This window comes from Cydia pomonella, chromosome 27 (assembly GCF_033807575.1).
Source record: "Cydia pomonella isolate Wapato2018A chromosome 27, ilCydPomo1, whole genome shotgun sequence".
NCBI classification, from domain to species: domain Eukaryota; kingdom Metazoa; phylum Arthropoda; class Insecta; order Lepidoptera; family Tortricidae; genus Cydia; species Cydia pomonella.
Window position 1 is genome coordinate 8,928,924 of NC_084729.1, and position 16,735 is coordinate 8,945,658.

At 40.4% G+C, this 16,735-nt stretch overlaps 1 protein-coding gene across 1 annotated transcript in view; it reads left to right on the forward strand.

The window, feature by feature from the left end:
• Positions 1–13,456, forward strand: part of LOC133532622 (colorectal mutant cancer protein) — a 50,458-nt gene extending 37,002 nt beyond the window's left edge. The window contains exons 11-15 of the mRNA XM_061871374.1: positions 1,749–1,864; positions 4,950–5,077; positions 7,641–7,717; positions 9,676–9,840; positions 10,726–13,456. Coding sequence (XP_061727358.1) covers positions 1,749–1,864; positions 4,950–5,077; positions 7,641–7,717; positions 9,676–9,840; positions 10,726–10,800 — 561 coding nt within the window. The 3' untranslated portion in view covers positions 10,801–13,456. The remainder of the gene's footprint in view (positions 1–1,748; positions 1,865–4,949; positions 5,078–7,640; positions 7,718–9,675; positions 9,841–10,725) is intronic.
• Positions 13,457–16,735: the final 3,279 nt, after the last annotated feature.

Below are 16,735 nucleotides of genomic sequence, written 5' to 3' on the forward strand. Positions count from 1 at the left end.
ATATAAGAACATACATAAAAGGTTTCAAGAAAAGTCTATATTGTCTATTCCTCATAAAAGCTCTTGTGCTTTTATAAGCTATAACGTTACTGCGATTAATGGCTACCAACCTAACAAAACCAAAACGAATACAGTTTTAAACTAAGTGCATTGCTGCCAACTTACAAAATATTCATTTGGTTGCATAGTAAAAATAATGACTTCATAAGTCAGAAATACGCATGTGACACCCGTAATATAGCAACACCCATAGACTACGAAGACCGCTTAGCGTTGCTTGTTAGTCTCCGTAGGCTACGGTGGCCAAAATTGAGAAAAAACTGTCCAAAAAATTAATTTAGCAAGTAGCAAGTACCAGGGCCTCATGAGTTACGAGGAGGTGTCGCCGACCGGCCGGCCGCGGCCCGGGGCGGGCCGGGCGCGGAACAAGGTATGCTCGCGCGTCTTGGCTATATACTTTTGCTGTAATTTGTTTACCTAAATTAAGATTTATTTTTGTTGTCTCGTAGGAAAAATATTGTATGCAACGTTGCATAAAATACTATAAAGTATTATTTTTATTGACTCGTAGAAAAATTATTGTATACAATAGTGATATAATCAAGCTTTTCAATCTCGTACCTCACATAGGCACCTCAGCATGCTTCGTTGCCATAACACGGTACTCGACTAAAAAGCTCTCTATTATATTTTTAATTTTTTTTTTAATTTTAATTAATTTATTTAAGAAACAAACAGTCTTTTATAGTTATATATAGCACAGGAACTTTTCTTAAAACTAGACTTACAGTTTCCTTAATGAAAATATTTTGACATCATGCTTATTAAGTAATTTCTACATAGTAAAACAGAGCTATTTGTGCGTGCAAAAACAAAAAACAAACAAAAGAAAAGAAAAATTATGAGAATAAAAACATAAGAGCATTATAACAACCTTATGGTATTGTTTACAAACTGAAATCTCAAGGATTTATTATCTATTAATAAAGAAATTATAAAATATATCACGATTGTATAATAGTACATTACTATAGAGGCCGGGAAACGTAATAGAGATACGCGGCCGGCAACCCCGTTTCTCGCCGAGATGTATAGTGCTTTTCTCAAACTTGCAATTAAAACAAAAAATTGTAGTCAATTTGTTTTGTGGCGACCTACTCGGCTCGCCACTCTACCAGCGGTGTACAATCCGTAAGTCCGCGCGCCTGCGCGTTGCGCCAGCGCCATTGCTTAGCAACGAATATGCACAAGAAATCACCGTACCAAGCTAACTGAAGCTACCAAGAAGGATGCCAAGACGTTGTGTCACAATTTGACGTTAAAAAAGAAAAGAAGGTTGCTTTACAGTCCTAGGTGTGTAAGGCAGTATGAAATTCCTTTACATATCATGTTCACTCATGCCACCTGATATGTAGTATTTCCGGACCTAATTTGACGTAAGTCATGTCATCATTTCATACAAAGTTTGAGAAAAGTACTATTTTCTAACTCGTCGACTGTAATCATTGAATTAAGATTTCGTATACCAAACTATAATTGCATACTTTTCATACATAAAAAGTACCTCTTGTTCTTCTAAATGCAAATAGAAGCTTCGCCTTCAGCGGATGCCTGTTATGTTGTCTGTTTTTCCTACTCTTTGACTGTAATGGTTGAAATAAGTTTTCGTATACCAAATCCATTATTATACTGTTAATTACTTATTACTTCCTTTATTAGTTTAGTTACTGTATATAGTATATTTTCAGCGCAAAGCAGCAGAGGTAGTGGCGAAACAGTTGCTGGCGCGGCTGGACGCCGAGCACACGGCGGCTATAGGGGAGCCCCTGCTATCACCGGGGCCGTGGCTGCAGCACGACGGACAGTAAGTGAAGTAATATTACATTACTATAGACGCCGGGAAACGAAACGTTGCTGGGAAGTAGATATGGCTGAGCGTAACGAGGTCAGATAGGCATACGAGGCCGGCAACCCTGTTTCTCGCCGAGATTTCTATAGTAATTTTCAATGAAATAATAATAAAAATAGGATGATCATAATTTGACGTTTAAAAACAAAAGAATTGGTTGCCTTACAGGCAGTGCCGGATTAAGAAATTTTGATGCCCTAAGCATTTCTAGATCTTGGTGCCCCCTCTGCCTAGGCTGATCCAGATTACATTGACAACATTGATTTTTTTTTTGGTAAACTAAGTGACGTTCATGGTCGCATTACTGCTGCAATTTGTATTTTCAATCCATTACTTATTTCATCAAGGATATTGACAGTGCTGCAGCAGTAACGTTGCAACAGTAATGCTGGTGCAGTCGCCATCCTATTGTCACCTTTATCAAAGCATGCGTGAACTAAATGACTGAAATTACCTATATCTATGATTGTGTACTTGCCTTTCCGGCTAACTATGTGATTAAAACCTGCTTTGGTTCACTTCACAAATAAACTCTAGAAGTAACATGACCAAAAGTAACCCGAAAGTTACATAAGGACTGAGGCCCAGAGGCAATCGTAAATTCGTATGTGCGACAGGGAGACAACACGTCGAACGTGGTTCGCGGTTGACCCTCAGTTGTTTCTACCGTGGCGAGCAATCGAGCGAGGCCGAAGGCCGAACTGCAGGATAGCAGTGCTTGGAATTGAATCAATGGTGGCAATAGTCAAAAAACGAATCCAACGGCCATACTCATAAGGTTGAAGATCCAGAGTGCCCACTTGGCGCTTCCGAGCAAGACCTAAAGGCGGAATTGCGAGAGAGCTGGGTTTTGTGACTGGAAAAATACCCAGTGTAAGCGAGGACTAAGGTCGAACTCCACACAGGGTTGAAAAGAGAGCTTTTCTGAGAAGCGCATTCATGTGAGGCCAAAGGTCGAGCTTCAGCAGGGCCGAGCTCTGGCAAGAATCTATGGCCTTAAAAAACTAAGTCGAAAGCTGAGCTCTTCATAAGGCTGAAAGCGCGGTCCGATCGGCGCTTTTACGTATGAGGCCAAAGGTCACGCTGCAAGAAAGCAGAACTTGGAATTGAGAAATTGTGTGAATGAGGTCGAAGGCTGAGGTCCTCATAAGGTTAGATGCCCGGAGAGACTGATGGCGGCGCGCTATAAAAAAACCAATGGCAAATTGTAAACAAGGCATAATGCCCAGCCGCGAGAAACGAAAGCCTGGATTTGGACACATGGCCAAATTTATGTGACTTTTGCATAAAGTAAAAAGCCGAGTATGAATAAGACCTAACGAAATCGAACCAATGTGATCATGGCTCTCCTGCTGCTCGGCATTTGGCCTCGCTCAAAAGGGCACTTGATTAGAGTTAATTGCAGCCGATGAAATAGGCGTTTCGAACCGAAGATTCCCTTGGCAGGATTGGCCCCTAGGAGTTAGGACCCAAAGGTTGATTTAGTTAAGAAGTGGAGCCACCAAGTTTTGTAGTGTACATTTTTAGAGGAGGGGGTGGGCTCTCAACTTTATCTTGATATCTACATCAGTTAAGCTTACTAGCTATGTTTGTTATCGTTTTCGTATAAATCGGGAATGCCGAACTCATTTACGTGTATGGTATCACATTGACACCATTCCGAAGTGGAAACATGTAAAATTTTCATTTTTTTTAATATTCCTCTTCACGCTTCAACCGCTTAACCAATTTAGTTGAAATTTGGTATAGAGATAATTAGTTTAGTCTCAAGAAAGGACAGGATAGTTTTAATCTAAAAATCATCGCTAAGGATGTGTAAAGGAGGGTGGAAGTTTATGTGGGGAATCAATAACCGCTGCATCTATTTGAATGAAATTTGGTATGATGTACATTTTAGATTTTGTCGAGAATGATACCAAACGTAACTTAGAACCTAAACTTAAACAGTTATTGACCTCCGACTGACCGACTTCGCCGAAGCTGAAATAAACCTGAATCAAAAATCTGGGTGGCATCACTTTTTAATTACATCTTAGGAAAACAAAGATTAATTCTGCTAAAGGAAACCTTTGGTTAAAATAAAACCGTATACTTTTGGTTTTCGACCTTTCTGGGGCCCCGAACCTGCACTTTAGCCTTTGATTCCGTCATCAGTCTTTTTATAATAAAACTTTGGTAATTAGGTCGCACGATCGCGGCTCTGCAGCTTGGCCGTGTGCAATACGTCGCAAACCAATCTGGTGTGCAAGAGCTCGGGCAGCATGAGTGACAAATTCCGATCCTCGAAAATCTGTTAAGACTTCGGTGCGAAGCCGAAGGCCGAGTTGCAAGAGAGCGAAATTCGGACACGACATTATTGTGAATTAAGACAAAAGTGTAGATCTACTATTAAATTCGACACTCCGAGAAGGCTGAAGAACAAGCTCCACGTAGGGTTGAAGACAAGTAGGTTTCTAGAACTGAGCTCTACGTTGAGTGTAAGGCCCTTTGGCCCAAAGGCTGACAGATTTGCAGAATGCTGGAAATCAAAAATCAACCACGAACCAATGGGTAAAGTATGAGGAAAAAATCAGCATATTGCAAGCCTGATGGAATGGGCTTCCTCGTAGGGGCAAAGGCCTGCGTTGGAGACGCGCTTAATACGTGCCCTATACACGACGCACAAAGGTTCATGTACAAACTACTCGTTTTTTTGCCAACGATTTTGGTGCCCCCCTAGACGTGGTGCCCTAAGCAAGTGCTTATTTTGCTTAATGGTTAATCCGGCACTGCTTACAGGCCTAGGTGTGGGATGTATGAAATTCCTTTACATGTCATCTTCACTCATCGCACCTGAAATGATGCAAAAAAAATCAATCTAGCTAGTCTTATCTATGGGAAAACGCGCATTTTTGAGTTTTCATGTGTGTCTCCCAGATATTATACTATTAAATGAATTCCGACTATTTTTGTTACACTCTGTATACATGAACATTCAAGTAACACATGTCTAAAAGTATTGTATTATTCATATTTTATAACGTATGAAACATCATTACAGAGCGCACACGGACAGCGAGTGGACGGAAGAATGCGAGACTCGTCTCCGAGCGCACGCGGCGCGACTCAAGAGCGACACCGTCACGCTGCGGAACGCCGGACAAGCGCCCGCGCTGTTCTCTTACCACGGTAAACGCTAGTGTGACAGTTGACATAGAGCTCCATACTTTACAACTAGCAAGCGAACGCGACTCGACTCGAGAGCGACACCGTCACGCTGCGGAACGCCGGACAAGCGCCCGCGCTGTTCTCTTACCACGGTAAACGCTAGTGTGACAGTTGACATAGAGCTCCATACTTTACAACTAGCAAGCGAACGCGACTCGACTCAAGAGCGACACCGTCACGCTGCGGAACGCCGGACAAGCGTCCGCGCTGTTCTCTTACCACGGTAAACGCTAGTGTGACAGTTGACATAGAACTCCATACTTTACAACTAGCAAGCGAACGCGACTCGACTTAAGAGCGACACCGTCACGCTGCGGACCGCCGGACAAGCGCCCGCGCTGTTCTCTTATCACGGTAAACGCTAGTGTGACTGTTGACATGGAGCTCCATACTTTACAACTAGCAAGCGAACGCGGCTCGACTCAAGAGCGACACCGTCACGCTGCGGAACGCCGGACAAGCGCCCGCTCTCTTACCACGGTAAACGCTAGTGTGACAGTTGACATAGAGCTCCATACTTTACAATTAGCAAGCGAACGCGACTCGACTCAAGAGCAGCACCGTCACGCTGCGGAACGCCGGACAAGCGCCCGCTCTCTTACCACGGTAAACGCTAGTGTGACAGTTGACATAGAGCTCCATACTTTACAATTAGCAAGCGCACGCGGCGCGACTCAAGAGCGACACCGTCACGCTGCGGAACGCCGGACAAGCGCCCGCGCTGGTCTCTTACCACGGTAAACGCTAGTGTGACAGTTGACATGGAGCTCCATACTTTACAACTAGCAAGCGCACGCGGCGCGACTCAAGAGCGACACCGTCACGCTGCGGAACGCCGGACAAGCGCCCGCGCTGTTCTCTTATCACGGTAAACGCTAGTGTGACTGTTGACATGGAGCTCCATACTTTACAACTAGCAAGCGAACGCGGCTCGACTCAAGAGCGACACCGTCACGCTGCGGAACGCCGGACAAGCGCCCGCTCTCTTACCACGGTAAACGCTAGTGTGACAGTTGACATAGAGCTCCATACTTTACAATTAGCAAGCGAACGCGACTCGACTCAAGAGCAGCACCGTCACGCTGCGGAACGCCGGACAAGCGCCCGCGCTGTTCTCTTACCACGGTAAACGCTAGTGTGACAGTTGACATGGAGCTCCATACTTTACAACTAGCAAGCGAACGCGGCTCGACTCAAGAGCGACACCGTCACGCTGCGGAACGCCGGACAAGCGCCCGCGCTGTTCTCTTACCACGGTAAACGCTAGTGTGACAGTTGACATGGAGCTCCATACTTTACAACTAGCAAGCGAACGCGGCTCGACTCAAGAGCGACACCGTCACGCTGCGGAACGCCGGACAAGCGCCCGCGCTGTTCTCTTACCACGGTAAACGGTAGTGTGACTGTTGACATGGAGCTCCATACTTTACAACTAGCAAGCGAACGCGGCTCGACTCAAGAGCGACACCGTCACGCTGCGGAACGCCGGACAAGCGCCCGCTCTCTTACCACGGTAAACGCTAGTGTGACAGTTGACATAGAGCTCCATACTTTACAATTAGCAAGCGAACGCAACTCGACTCAAGAGCAACATCGTCACGCTGCGGAACGCTGGACAAGCGCCCGCGCTGTTCTCTTACCACGGTAAACGCTAGTGTGACAGTTGACATGGAGCTCCATACTTTACAACTAGCAAGCGAACGCGGCTCGACTCAAGAGCGACACCGTCACGCTGCGGAACGCCGGACAAGCGCCCGCGCTGTTCTCTTACCACGGTAAACGCTAGTGTGACAGTTGACATGGAGCTCCATACTTTAGAACTAGCAAGCGAACGCGGCTCGACTCAAGAGCGACACCGTCACGCTGCGAAACGCCGGACAAGCGCCCGCTCTCTTACCACGGTAAACGCTAGTGTGACAGTTGACATAGAGCTCCATACTTTACAATTAGCAAGCGAACGCGACTCGACTCAAGAGCAACACCGTCACGCTGCGGAACGCCGGACAAGCGCCCGCGCTGTTCTCTTACCACGGTAAACGCTAGTGTGACAGTTGACATGGAGCTCCATACTTTACAACTAGCAAGCGAACGCGGCTCGACTCAAGAGCGACACCGTAACGCTGCGGAACGCCGGACAAGCGCCCGCGCTGTTCTCTTACCACGGTAAACGCTAGTGTGACAGTTGACATAGAGTTCCATACTTTACAACTAGCAAGGGCACACGACTCTGCATAAGAGCGACACCGTCACGCTGCGTAACGCCGGACAAGCGCCCGCGCTGTTCTCTTACCACGGTAAACGCTAGTGTGACAGTTGACATAGAGTTCCATACTTTACAACTAGCAAGGGCACACGACTCTGCTTAAGAGCGACACCGTCACGCTGCGGAACGCCGGACAAGCGCCCGCGCTGTTCTCTTACCACGGTAAACGCTTATGTGACAGCTGATTTATAATCCCATACTTTACAACCGGTTTTTGCGCAAAAGCCGAAATAAGTTAATACAATTATATTTTGTTTCCAGATATAGAAGAAGATGAGTTACCAAAGTCCGCTGGCAGCGCCAGCATGGCGGAGATGGAAGCGGCCGTCATGATGCAGGTACACTTCAACATCAAATAGTACATTGTGCATTTGACTTGGCATGTATTCTAAATTCGGAGTTTCTATGTCTGCTAGAAGTGCCTAAGAGTTTTGATGATCGGTCAGTAAGTGAGTGACAAAATAAGAAACTTTGACTAATCAAAGTCAATATATTCTTTATTCAAATAGGCCTAGCAACAAGCACTTTTAAATCGTCAAATTTTACAAATAGCATCTTAATCTAAATATCAGAGCAATTTATTGATGCAGTTGTTCTCAAAAAAACATTGAATTCTTATAGATATGGCAAACTTAATAATAAGAATTTCACAAAAGGATCGTCAAACACGAAAGTATAAAAATACTAGTCTAGAAACTTTCTAGAATTTTTTTTTTTATACTACGTCGGTGGCAAACAAGCATACGGCCTGCCTGATGGTAAGCAGTCTCCGTAGCCTATGTACACCTGCAACTCCAGAGGAGCTACATGCGCGTTGCCGACCCTAACCCCACCCCCCTCGTTGAGCTCTGGCAACCTTACTCACCAGCATGAACACAACACTATGAGTAGGGTCAAGTGTTATTTGGCTGCTGTTTTCTGTAAGGTGGAGGTACTTCCCCAGTTGGGCTCTGCTCTAGATCTGGAATGACATCTGCTGTGCTGTGCCCTACCACACAAAGCGAGATGACATTCACAGTGCCCATACCTCTCTTTTGGACGTAGTTTAAGGACGTACCCGGGTCCAGAATAAAATCTAAATGTCAAAAAATAAATAATTATTTACAATCACACTTATCCCGCGGTATTTCATCTAGTCTTATGTGCTATAATGTGATGACTAGTTATTATTCCTAAATTACTGGTTCAAATTGACGACCAGTTTGGCCTAGTGGGTAGTGACCCTGCCTACGAAGCCGATGGTCCCGGGTTCAAATCCTGGTAAGGGCATTTATTCGTGTGATGAGCATGGATATTTGTTCCTGAGTCATGGGTGTTTTCTATGTATTTAAGTATTTATAAATATTTATATATTATATATATCGTTGTCTAAGTACCCTTAACACAAACCTTATTGAGCTTACTGTGGGACTTAGTCAATTTGTGTAATAATGTCATATAATATTTATTATTATTATTTATTAAATAAAATTGAATTAAATTAAAAATTATTATTATTATTATTATTTTTTAAGCATTTTATTATTATTATTCTCTTTATTCATTTCTTTATTATTATTATTAAATTTTAAATATACTGTGTTTATAAAATACCTGCTTATTTACTGAAAATTGAAGCTTCTAGTTTTATTCGCAATGAATTTATAGAGGGGTAGTAAATGGCCTGAACTGCTTCGAGAAAACGATGGTACGGCCGTGCCGCTTCTTTGATCGACTTGGCGGGGGCACTGCCGTGCCCTTAGATGTGTTAAAATGTCGAAAGTATACGAGCGCTTTTATATTTTCTGTGTAGTGGTACAGTCACGTTTGAAAACATCGACACGATCGAATTGTCAAAATTATGTATACACGACCTTATGGTCCATATATTAGGGTAGTATGTACATATTTTTGGCAAGTCTGTATCGATATTTTCCGACTCGACCGTACATCGTAGACGGTATAGTCGTCAATAATGATGATTTTTTTTATACTACCTCGGTGGCAAACTAGCATACGGCGACCTGATGGTAAGCAGTCTCCGTAGCTTATGTAACACTCCGCACCCTCGTTGAGCTCTGGCAACCTTACTCACCGGCAGGAACACAACACTACGAGTAGGGTCTAGTGTTATTTGGCCGCGGTTTTCTGTAAGGGAGCTACTTCCCCAGTTGGGCTCTGCTCTAGATCTGGAATGTCATCCGCTGCGCTGTGCCCTACCACACATAGCGAGATGACATTCACAATGCCCATACCTCTCTTGTGGACGTAGTTTAAGTAACGTACCCGGGTATGTACCACGGTTACCTCCGCGCAGGAGCTCCTGGCGGCGCGCGAGGCCCGCGCGGCGGCGCGCGCCGCTGGCGCCCGACGCGACGGCGAGCTCTACAACGATCACGAGTACAAACACCATAAGGACCACAAGGAATACACCCACAACGACCACAACGACTATGACCATAAGGAGCATGCGCAACATAAGGTAATTACAATGTATAAATATAAATCAAAGTAATGAAACGAAGACTTGCTTTCAAATAAAGTCGCTTCACACACTAACTTGACACATATAAAGTGAAAAATTCACCACAAATACACATACCAAATACAAATGCATTTTATTTCATTACTTTTTTACAGTTTTTCTTAGGTATAAGGGTTAGGCAAAAAATTAGTCGATCTTAGGTAAAAAGAGTAGGTAAATACAGCTTATATTGCACAATTATATTGAATGAGTGAATAAATGGTACTAAATAGCAGAATAGTTGTGCCTTTTAACCCATGTCTCCGGAACTTTAATAGTTCCTGAGACATGGGTGTTTTCTATATACTTATAAATATTTATTTATTATCCGCGAGTTCCGCCAAGAGAGCAACGATGCCCCAATGTTGGTTGTAATTTGGGTTGGTGAATAAATCATATAAAGTTTATAATATATGTGTAGATAAAATAGTGTATGTAACTGTACATAATTAGGCATTAAAACACTCGTGTGGTCCTTTTAAGAAACTCACTTCGTTCGTTTCTAAAACCCACACTCGTATTTTAATGCCTTTCATTATGTTTTGACGACCGGTTTGGCCTAGTGGGTAGTGACCCTGCCTACGAAGCTGATGGTCCCGGGTTCAAATCCTGGTAAGGGCATGTATTTCTGTGATGAGCATGGATATTTGTTCCTGAGTCATGGGTGTTTTCTATGTATTTAAGTATTTATAAATATTTATATATTATATATATCGTTGTCTAAGTACCCTCAACACAAGCCTTATTGAGCTTACTGTGGGAATTAGTCAATTTGTGTAATAATGTCCTATAGTAAAAAATGTAGCAGTCACTCAAACTAGTATTAATATATGTTTGTTTCAGAGCGACTCGACCCGCAGCCGCCGCAGACGCGAGCGGCACTGGCTGGACACGCAGGCCTCCGAGACCGACCTCTGAACATATCGTTACCTACTTATATCTGTAAACGTAATACATACTACCATGTTCGACCACCGTTTGCAAACTAAATGCTTATAAACACGTTAGTGTTCACGTTAGTTCACATCTTGTAGAACAAAACTAGAGGCCAAAAAAAATTTATCTAGAAACCATCCAGAAAACGACAAAATGATGTAAGTCAACATCTTTAAAAAACTGCGCTTAAAATTCTCCCATTTTATAAGTTTATTGGTTGTAACATTAGAAAATTACACTAAAATTTACGATGTTTACCTGGTAACATTATAGTATCGTCCACACTGTCGACTGTCCATCGGTGGGCCTTATTACAAAAGGCATAAGGTCCACTAATGGACAGTTACGAGTGTTGTGTGTACGTTGTTATGATACGTCCACACCGAGTCAACGAACGCTTTACAGATTATTACACACTAATAAATACCAATATAATTGGGGGCCCATTTCTCGAACGGTATTACTCTAATATTATTAGTGTGTCGCCATGGTAACCCATGCGACTTGAGAGGGGCCCATTTCTCGACCGGTATTAGTCTAATATTATTAGTGTGTCGCCGTGGTAACCAATACGACTTGAGAGGGGCCCATTTCTGGAACCGTATTAGTCTAATATTATCAGTGTGTCGCCGTGGTAACCAATACGACTTGAGAGGGGCCCATTTCTGGAACCGTATTAGTCTAATATTATCAGTGTGTCGCCGTGGTAACCAATACGACTTGAGAGGGGCCCATTTCTGGAACCGTATTAGTCTAATATTATCAGTGTGTCGCCGTGGTAACCAATACGACTTGAGAGGGGCCCATTTCTGGAACCGTATTAGTCTAATATTATCAGTGTGTCGCCGTGGTAACCAATACAACTTGAGAGGGGCCCATTTCTGGAACGGTATTAGTCTAATATTATTAGTGTGTTGCCATGGTAACCCATGCGACTTGAGAGGGGCCCATTTCTCGAACGGTATTAGTCTAATATTATTAGTGTGTTGCCATGGTGACCAATACAACTTGAGAGGGGCCCATTTCTCGACTGGTATTAGTCTAATATTATTAGTGTGTTGCCATGGTAACCAGCAATGGTAAATTATAATGGCAAGCATATTTTGTATTGAAATAAGTAAAAATTATGTAAAACTCGCCAAAATAAATTTGATCATCAGTAGGGTCGTTCTACTTTTTACTGCAGGTTTTTTCTGTCCCCGGAAGAAGGTATTTGACTTTTATATTTATAAATTATGTAAACAAAATAATTGTATATCAATATAAAGCACATTTTAATGCCGCACTAAGGATACCTTATAACCAAAGTAAAACATATTGTACGGTCACGTCTGAAAATATCGATACGAAAAACGCGCCAAAAATATGTATACAAGACTTTATTGCCCATATATTAACCCTTTACCAGGCTAAGGGATATATATTTCCCACATGCGGCTCTTCAAACATGTGTTCTATTTTCGATGAGCAAGACCGACATTCGATTGTCATTTTTGAACTGTCAGCCTGGTAAAGGGTTAAGGTAGTGTATAAATATTTTTGGCACATTTTTCGTATCGATATTTTCAGACGTGACTATATCTATTTTTATATATTATTCTATCAGTAACAAAGTTGTCATTATAAGTAAAAGAGATAACTTAATAATTTTAACTTGTCATTTTTATTTATTTGTATTTGTATCCTTTTATTTTAATCGAATGTAGATCAAGTAAAAAATTTTTAATTTAATTTAATTTCAACTGAGTATTTTATTGCTGACATGTAAAATTGTATATTTTACCAATATACAATTTATATATATCGTTGTCTAAGTAGCCTCAACACAAGCCTTATTGGGCTTACTGTGGGACTTAGTCAATTTGACCTATAATATTATTATTTTTTTTTCAAAAAAAGAGTATGAGTATGAGTGGGGACGGTAACATAGTTGTGTTTGCACACTCCAGGCTATAAATTCTAAAAATATAAAAAATTCAAGGGTTAAATATTGAAGCCTATTCTGTGCTTATCATTTTTAAGTACCTAGTGTATGTTAAACCGCATTACTAATATTAAAATTTCAGGAATCTTTAAAACCGTAAAAACCTGCAGTAAAAAGTAGAATGACCCATAGTTTTAACCCCCATTTAGACGGCTGCATACAATATTTGATCAAATACGCAATGTAAAAAAATCGCGTGCAATTTATTGAACCGTGTAAATGGGATGTTAGGCTTGCGACTTTGACAGCGTAAACTTCAACTTGTAGTTAAATTTATCCGAGCCCCTAGTGTAAATTTATTCGATTTCGAAACGTACGCGTTTACGTTAAGTCCCATTTAGGGATTTAGAAACCGCGCGCCAAGCGGGACGTTTTGGAAACTCAAAATCCCATACAAAATGAGACTTAACGCAAACGCGTACGTCACGTTACGCCATCGAATAAATTTACACTAGGGGACTGATGACTGACTCGAAATATTATCAAAAAAATCGTGTTTAGAAATAGTACAAAGTAACGCCTGAGAGGCTTCCCTTCCTAGTTATAACATTGTAAAAATCATGACATATCTTGTTCATTTTAGGCTATTATTCTATTTTTTGGCTAAAAATCAAAATGGTAAATAATGATAATAAAATAGATTAAAAAAAACTATGTAAATATGTTTTTTTATGGACAGATAGTGAAATTAATTTTGCTAATAGCTTGGAAATAAATTTACTGTTTTGGGTGAGACTTGAACTCAGCTGCAGCAACGACAACAAGTCCAGTTCTAGTGATTTTCATTTCCATAGTCCGTATGGATAAAGAGAATTTGAAATAGAGGTGGATTGTCAAAGAAAACTTTTTAGTCACAGTAAATTTACTGCCATCTTTCGACACATGTTTAAAGCTTTTAGAACGCCATTTGACTTTGATGCTTATTCTTTCACAGATATGTGTCAAATTTGTTAAATATCAAAAAATGGCGCCATCTAATAGATCAAAGGCCAAAGGTATGGCGGCATCGTTTCGAGTGATGACGTCACAACAGGCCAAAGCCTATGCCCGGTAAGATGGCGATGGCGGAAGTTTTTATATGCATTTTACATTTTATGGTTTTACTTTTTAATGAATTGTTATTTTTCTTTCGTCGATGACATTCAATTATTACCTTAATATTAAAAAAAAAATTAAACACAGTACTGATCACTCGTGTTTCTAAATGTCCTCGCTTGAGCTCGACCGTTAATTTCACGCTCGGCAGACAATGTATTTGTTGCGGTCGATGTATGGTGCTTTTCTCAAAGAAAATTTAATAAAAGTTAACTCATTTCTTTGATGGCTTGTAAGTCGGATCCCTTTGTTTGACATAATTATTGAAAGTCATAATGTATTGATTGTCACATTATTATTAGTCATAATTCTGAAACCGTTAACTTCTCAGGATTTTCGTAAGGATATCCTATCGATAGGTTAGGTTAGGTTTGTTTTATGGCAATCATGAAACGTTACGCGTTTCTGAGAAAAAAACAAATTATGGCTAACGAAAATGCGGACAAACAATACATTATGACTTAAAACTTTATGGGAAACAATACAGACCCCTTGTAGGTTTTTGGGTGAAATGTTTTGCGGCATTTTGTAGTAACAGGAATAAGCATTACCACGCTTAGTCAATTATCTGTTTTATAATAGGCATTTATATTTGAATATCATCACAAAAAATATTGATGTAAATTATAAAAAAAAAGAATCTCAAAAATTACCAGTGTCATAATATTGTTATAAAAGATATTAGCTATTGTATAGAAACCTAATGTAAAGATCTTCCCTCTGTAATTAAGTATTATTTAATTTTATAGATTTAAGTACATGCTATGTGGGATCTTATTCAAAAATTAATAGCCACAGACATTTCTTTATCAACCAATTATACAATCTGCATTAATTTTTATTTAACTCTTTAAACCAGGGACCGGTCCAGTATCCCGTTCGAGGATTTTGGAAGGGGTATTTCGTAAGGGTTTGCTTACCAAAGCTGTTGCTAACTAAAACCCTTTAATTTAGGTTTGTAAGCGCTTCATAATACGGGTTAGCTGATACCCGTTCCTAAGCGCTGAACTCTTTAAGGGGTATGGACTATAAATTATAACGCTTATGCTATTTTCAACTTTCTATTAGTAAAAATGAATCAAATATTGCTTATTTCCGTTTAAAGTGAAGGTCTGGGTGTCTAGTGCGTTGACAGCACAGGTGTCATAATTTTTTGAATTAGGAAAGGGATACCCTTTCATATTGCGGTATCTCTGAAAGGGAAACCCCTTCCTAGAGCTAAGTCAAATGAATGGGTAAGCAATTCAAAGGGAAAGCCACTCGTTGGGACTAATCGATAGACGACTAAGCCATTTAAAGGGTTTTCTGGGAAGGGGTGGACGGGTCCCTGCTTTGAACGCAAAGTCTATCTTGCGCGGCGCGTCAACGTGAACCTTGTTGCAATGCACTAAGGTTGATATTGGGTTGTAGCCCGCGTCAGTTGACGTCTTTGGCGATCGAAGGTTTTAATAAAAAATTATATTGAATATAATTTAAACATAATATTCCGCACATTTTTGGCAGTTTCATTCAGAGGACGATGGTTCGATTCCAGCCTGGGGCACTGGAGTCCTTGGTCACTTTTTCTTAGTACATGACATTTATTTCAGTTTATAATTTATATAATAGTGTTTCTACTTGAAATAAAAACAAATTAAAATATTTTCTGAAAATAATTTAATTTGTTCTAATACTTCTAATAGTTTCATTCCACGTTATATCAAGACTGGTTTTCCAATTATTTATTTTCATAACGATAAATTGCTCTTAAATTATTATTGAAGACCTATTTGCGTTTGTGCTAAATATATTGAAATATCTTTTGAATAAGATTCAACATTGGAATATTTTTAGTATATTGCTGACTAACTCCGCTTAAAAATGTCTATAATAAAGTTACATATATCTTAACATGTACATCTCGCATAGCACGACCACAAATGCATCAAAATGTATATAATGTTTATTTTTAGAACCGCGTCCGTATGTTCGCTTCTACCGGTTTTCGTGGAATTTTGCAAATAAATAGATTTCTTTGATTTTTTTTTTTCAAAATATCGCGACCCATATCTAGGGTAGATATGGGTCGCGATATTTTGAAAAAAAAACTGATTGACTAGTTTATATAAAGTCAAAATTATGTGCTTTAATGATTAAGTGTTACATTTGATGTTTATTTATTGAATTATTAAACATTAATATTTGACGACCGGTCTGGCCTAGTGGGTAGTGACCCTGCCTATGAAGCCGATGGTCCCGAGTTCAAATCCTGCTAAGGGCATTTATTTGTGTGATGACGAATATTTGTTCCTGAGTTATGGGTGTTAATTATGTATTTAAGAATAAATAAATATTTATATCATTGTCTAACAAGGAAAGGTACCCAACTGTCGGGTTCCGATTTGATTTATATTTATATATGTCATAGAGTAGTCTAAAATAACGGACACGTATTTTTTTTTAGCTGCCCAAACTCAACCTATTGGGAGAAATTGTCCTCCAAAGTACTAAAAAGTCACTAAATCTTCTAACTCCTATAGAAAGTGATGCTCAAGCAACTTATTGCTAGTTAATGGCTGGTTTGAGTATATGTTTGAGAACAGGAAAAAATAATGTACACGTGTTTTGTTATATCTGCTTAAACTCAAGTTTTCCTAAAAAAACACCCGTCTTTATGTGTAACTTTAGCGATGAGATATTATAAAACTTTGAATGTCGATTTTTTTTAGGAAAATATGAGTTTTAGCCGACATAACAAAACACGTGCTCATTATTTTTTTGCTGCTTTCAAACATATACTCAAACCAGCCATTAACTAGCAAGTTGCTTGAGCATCACTTTCTATAGGAGTTAGAAGAT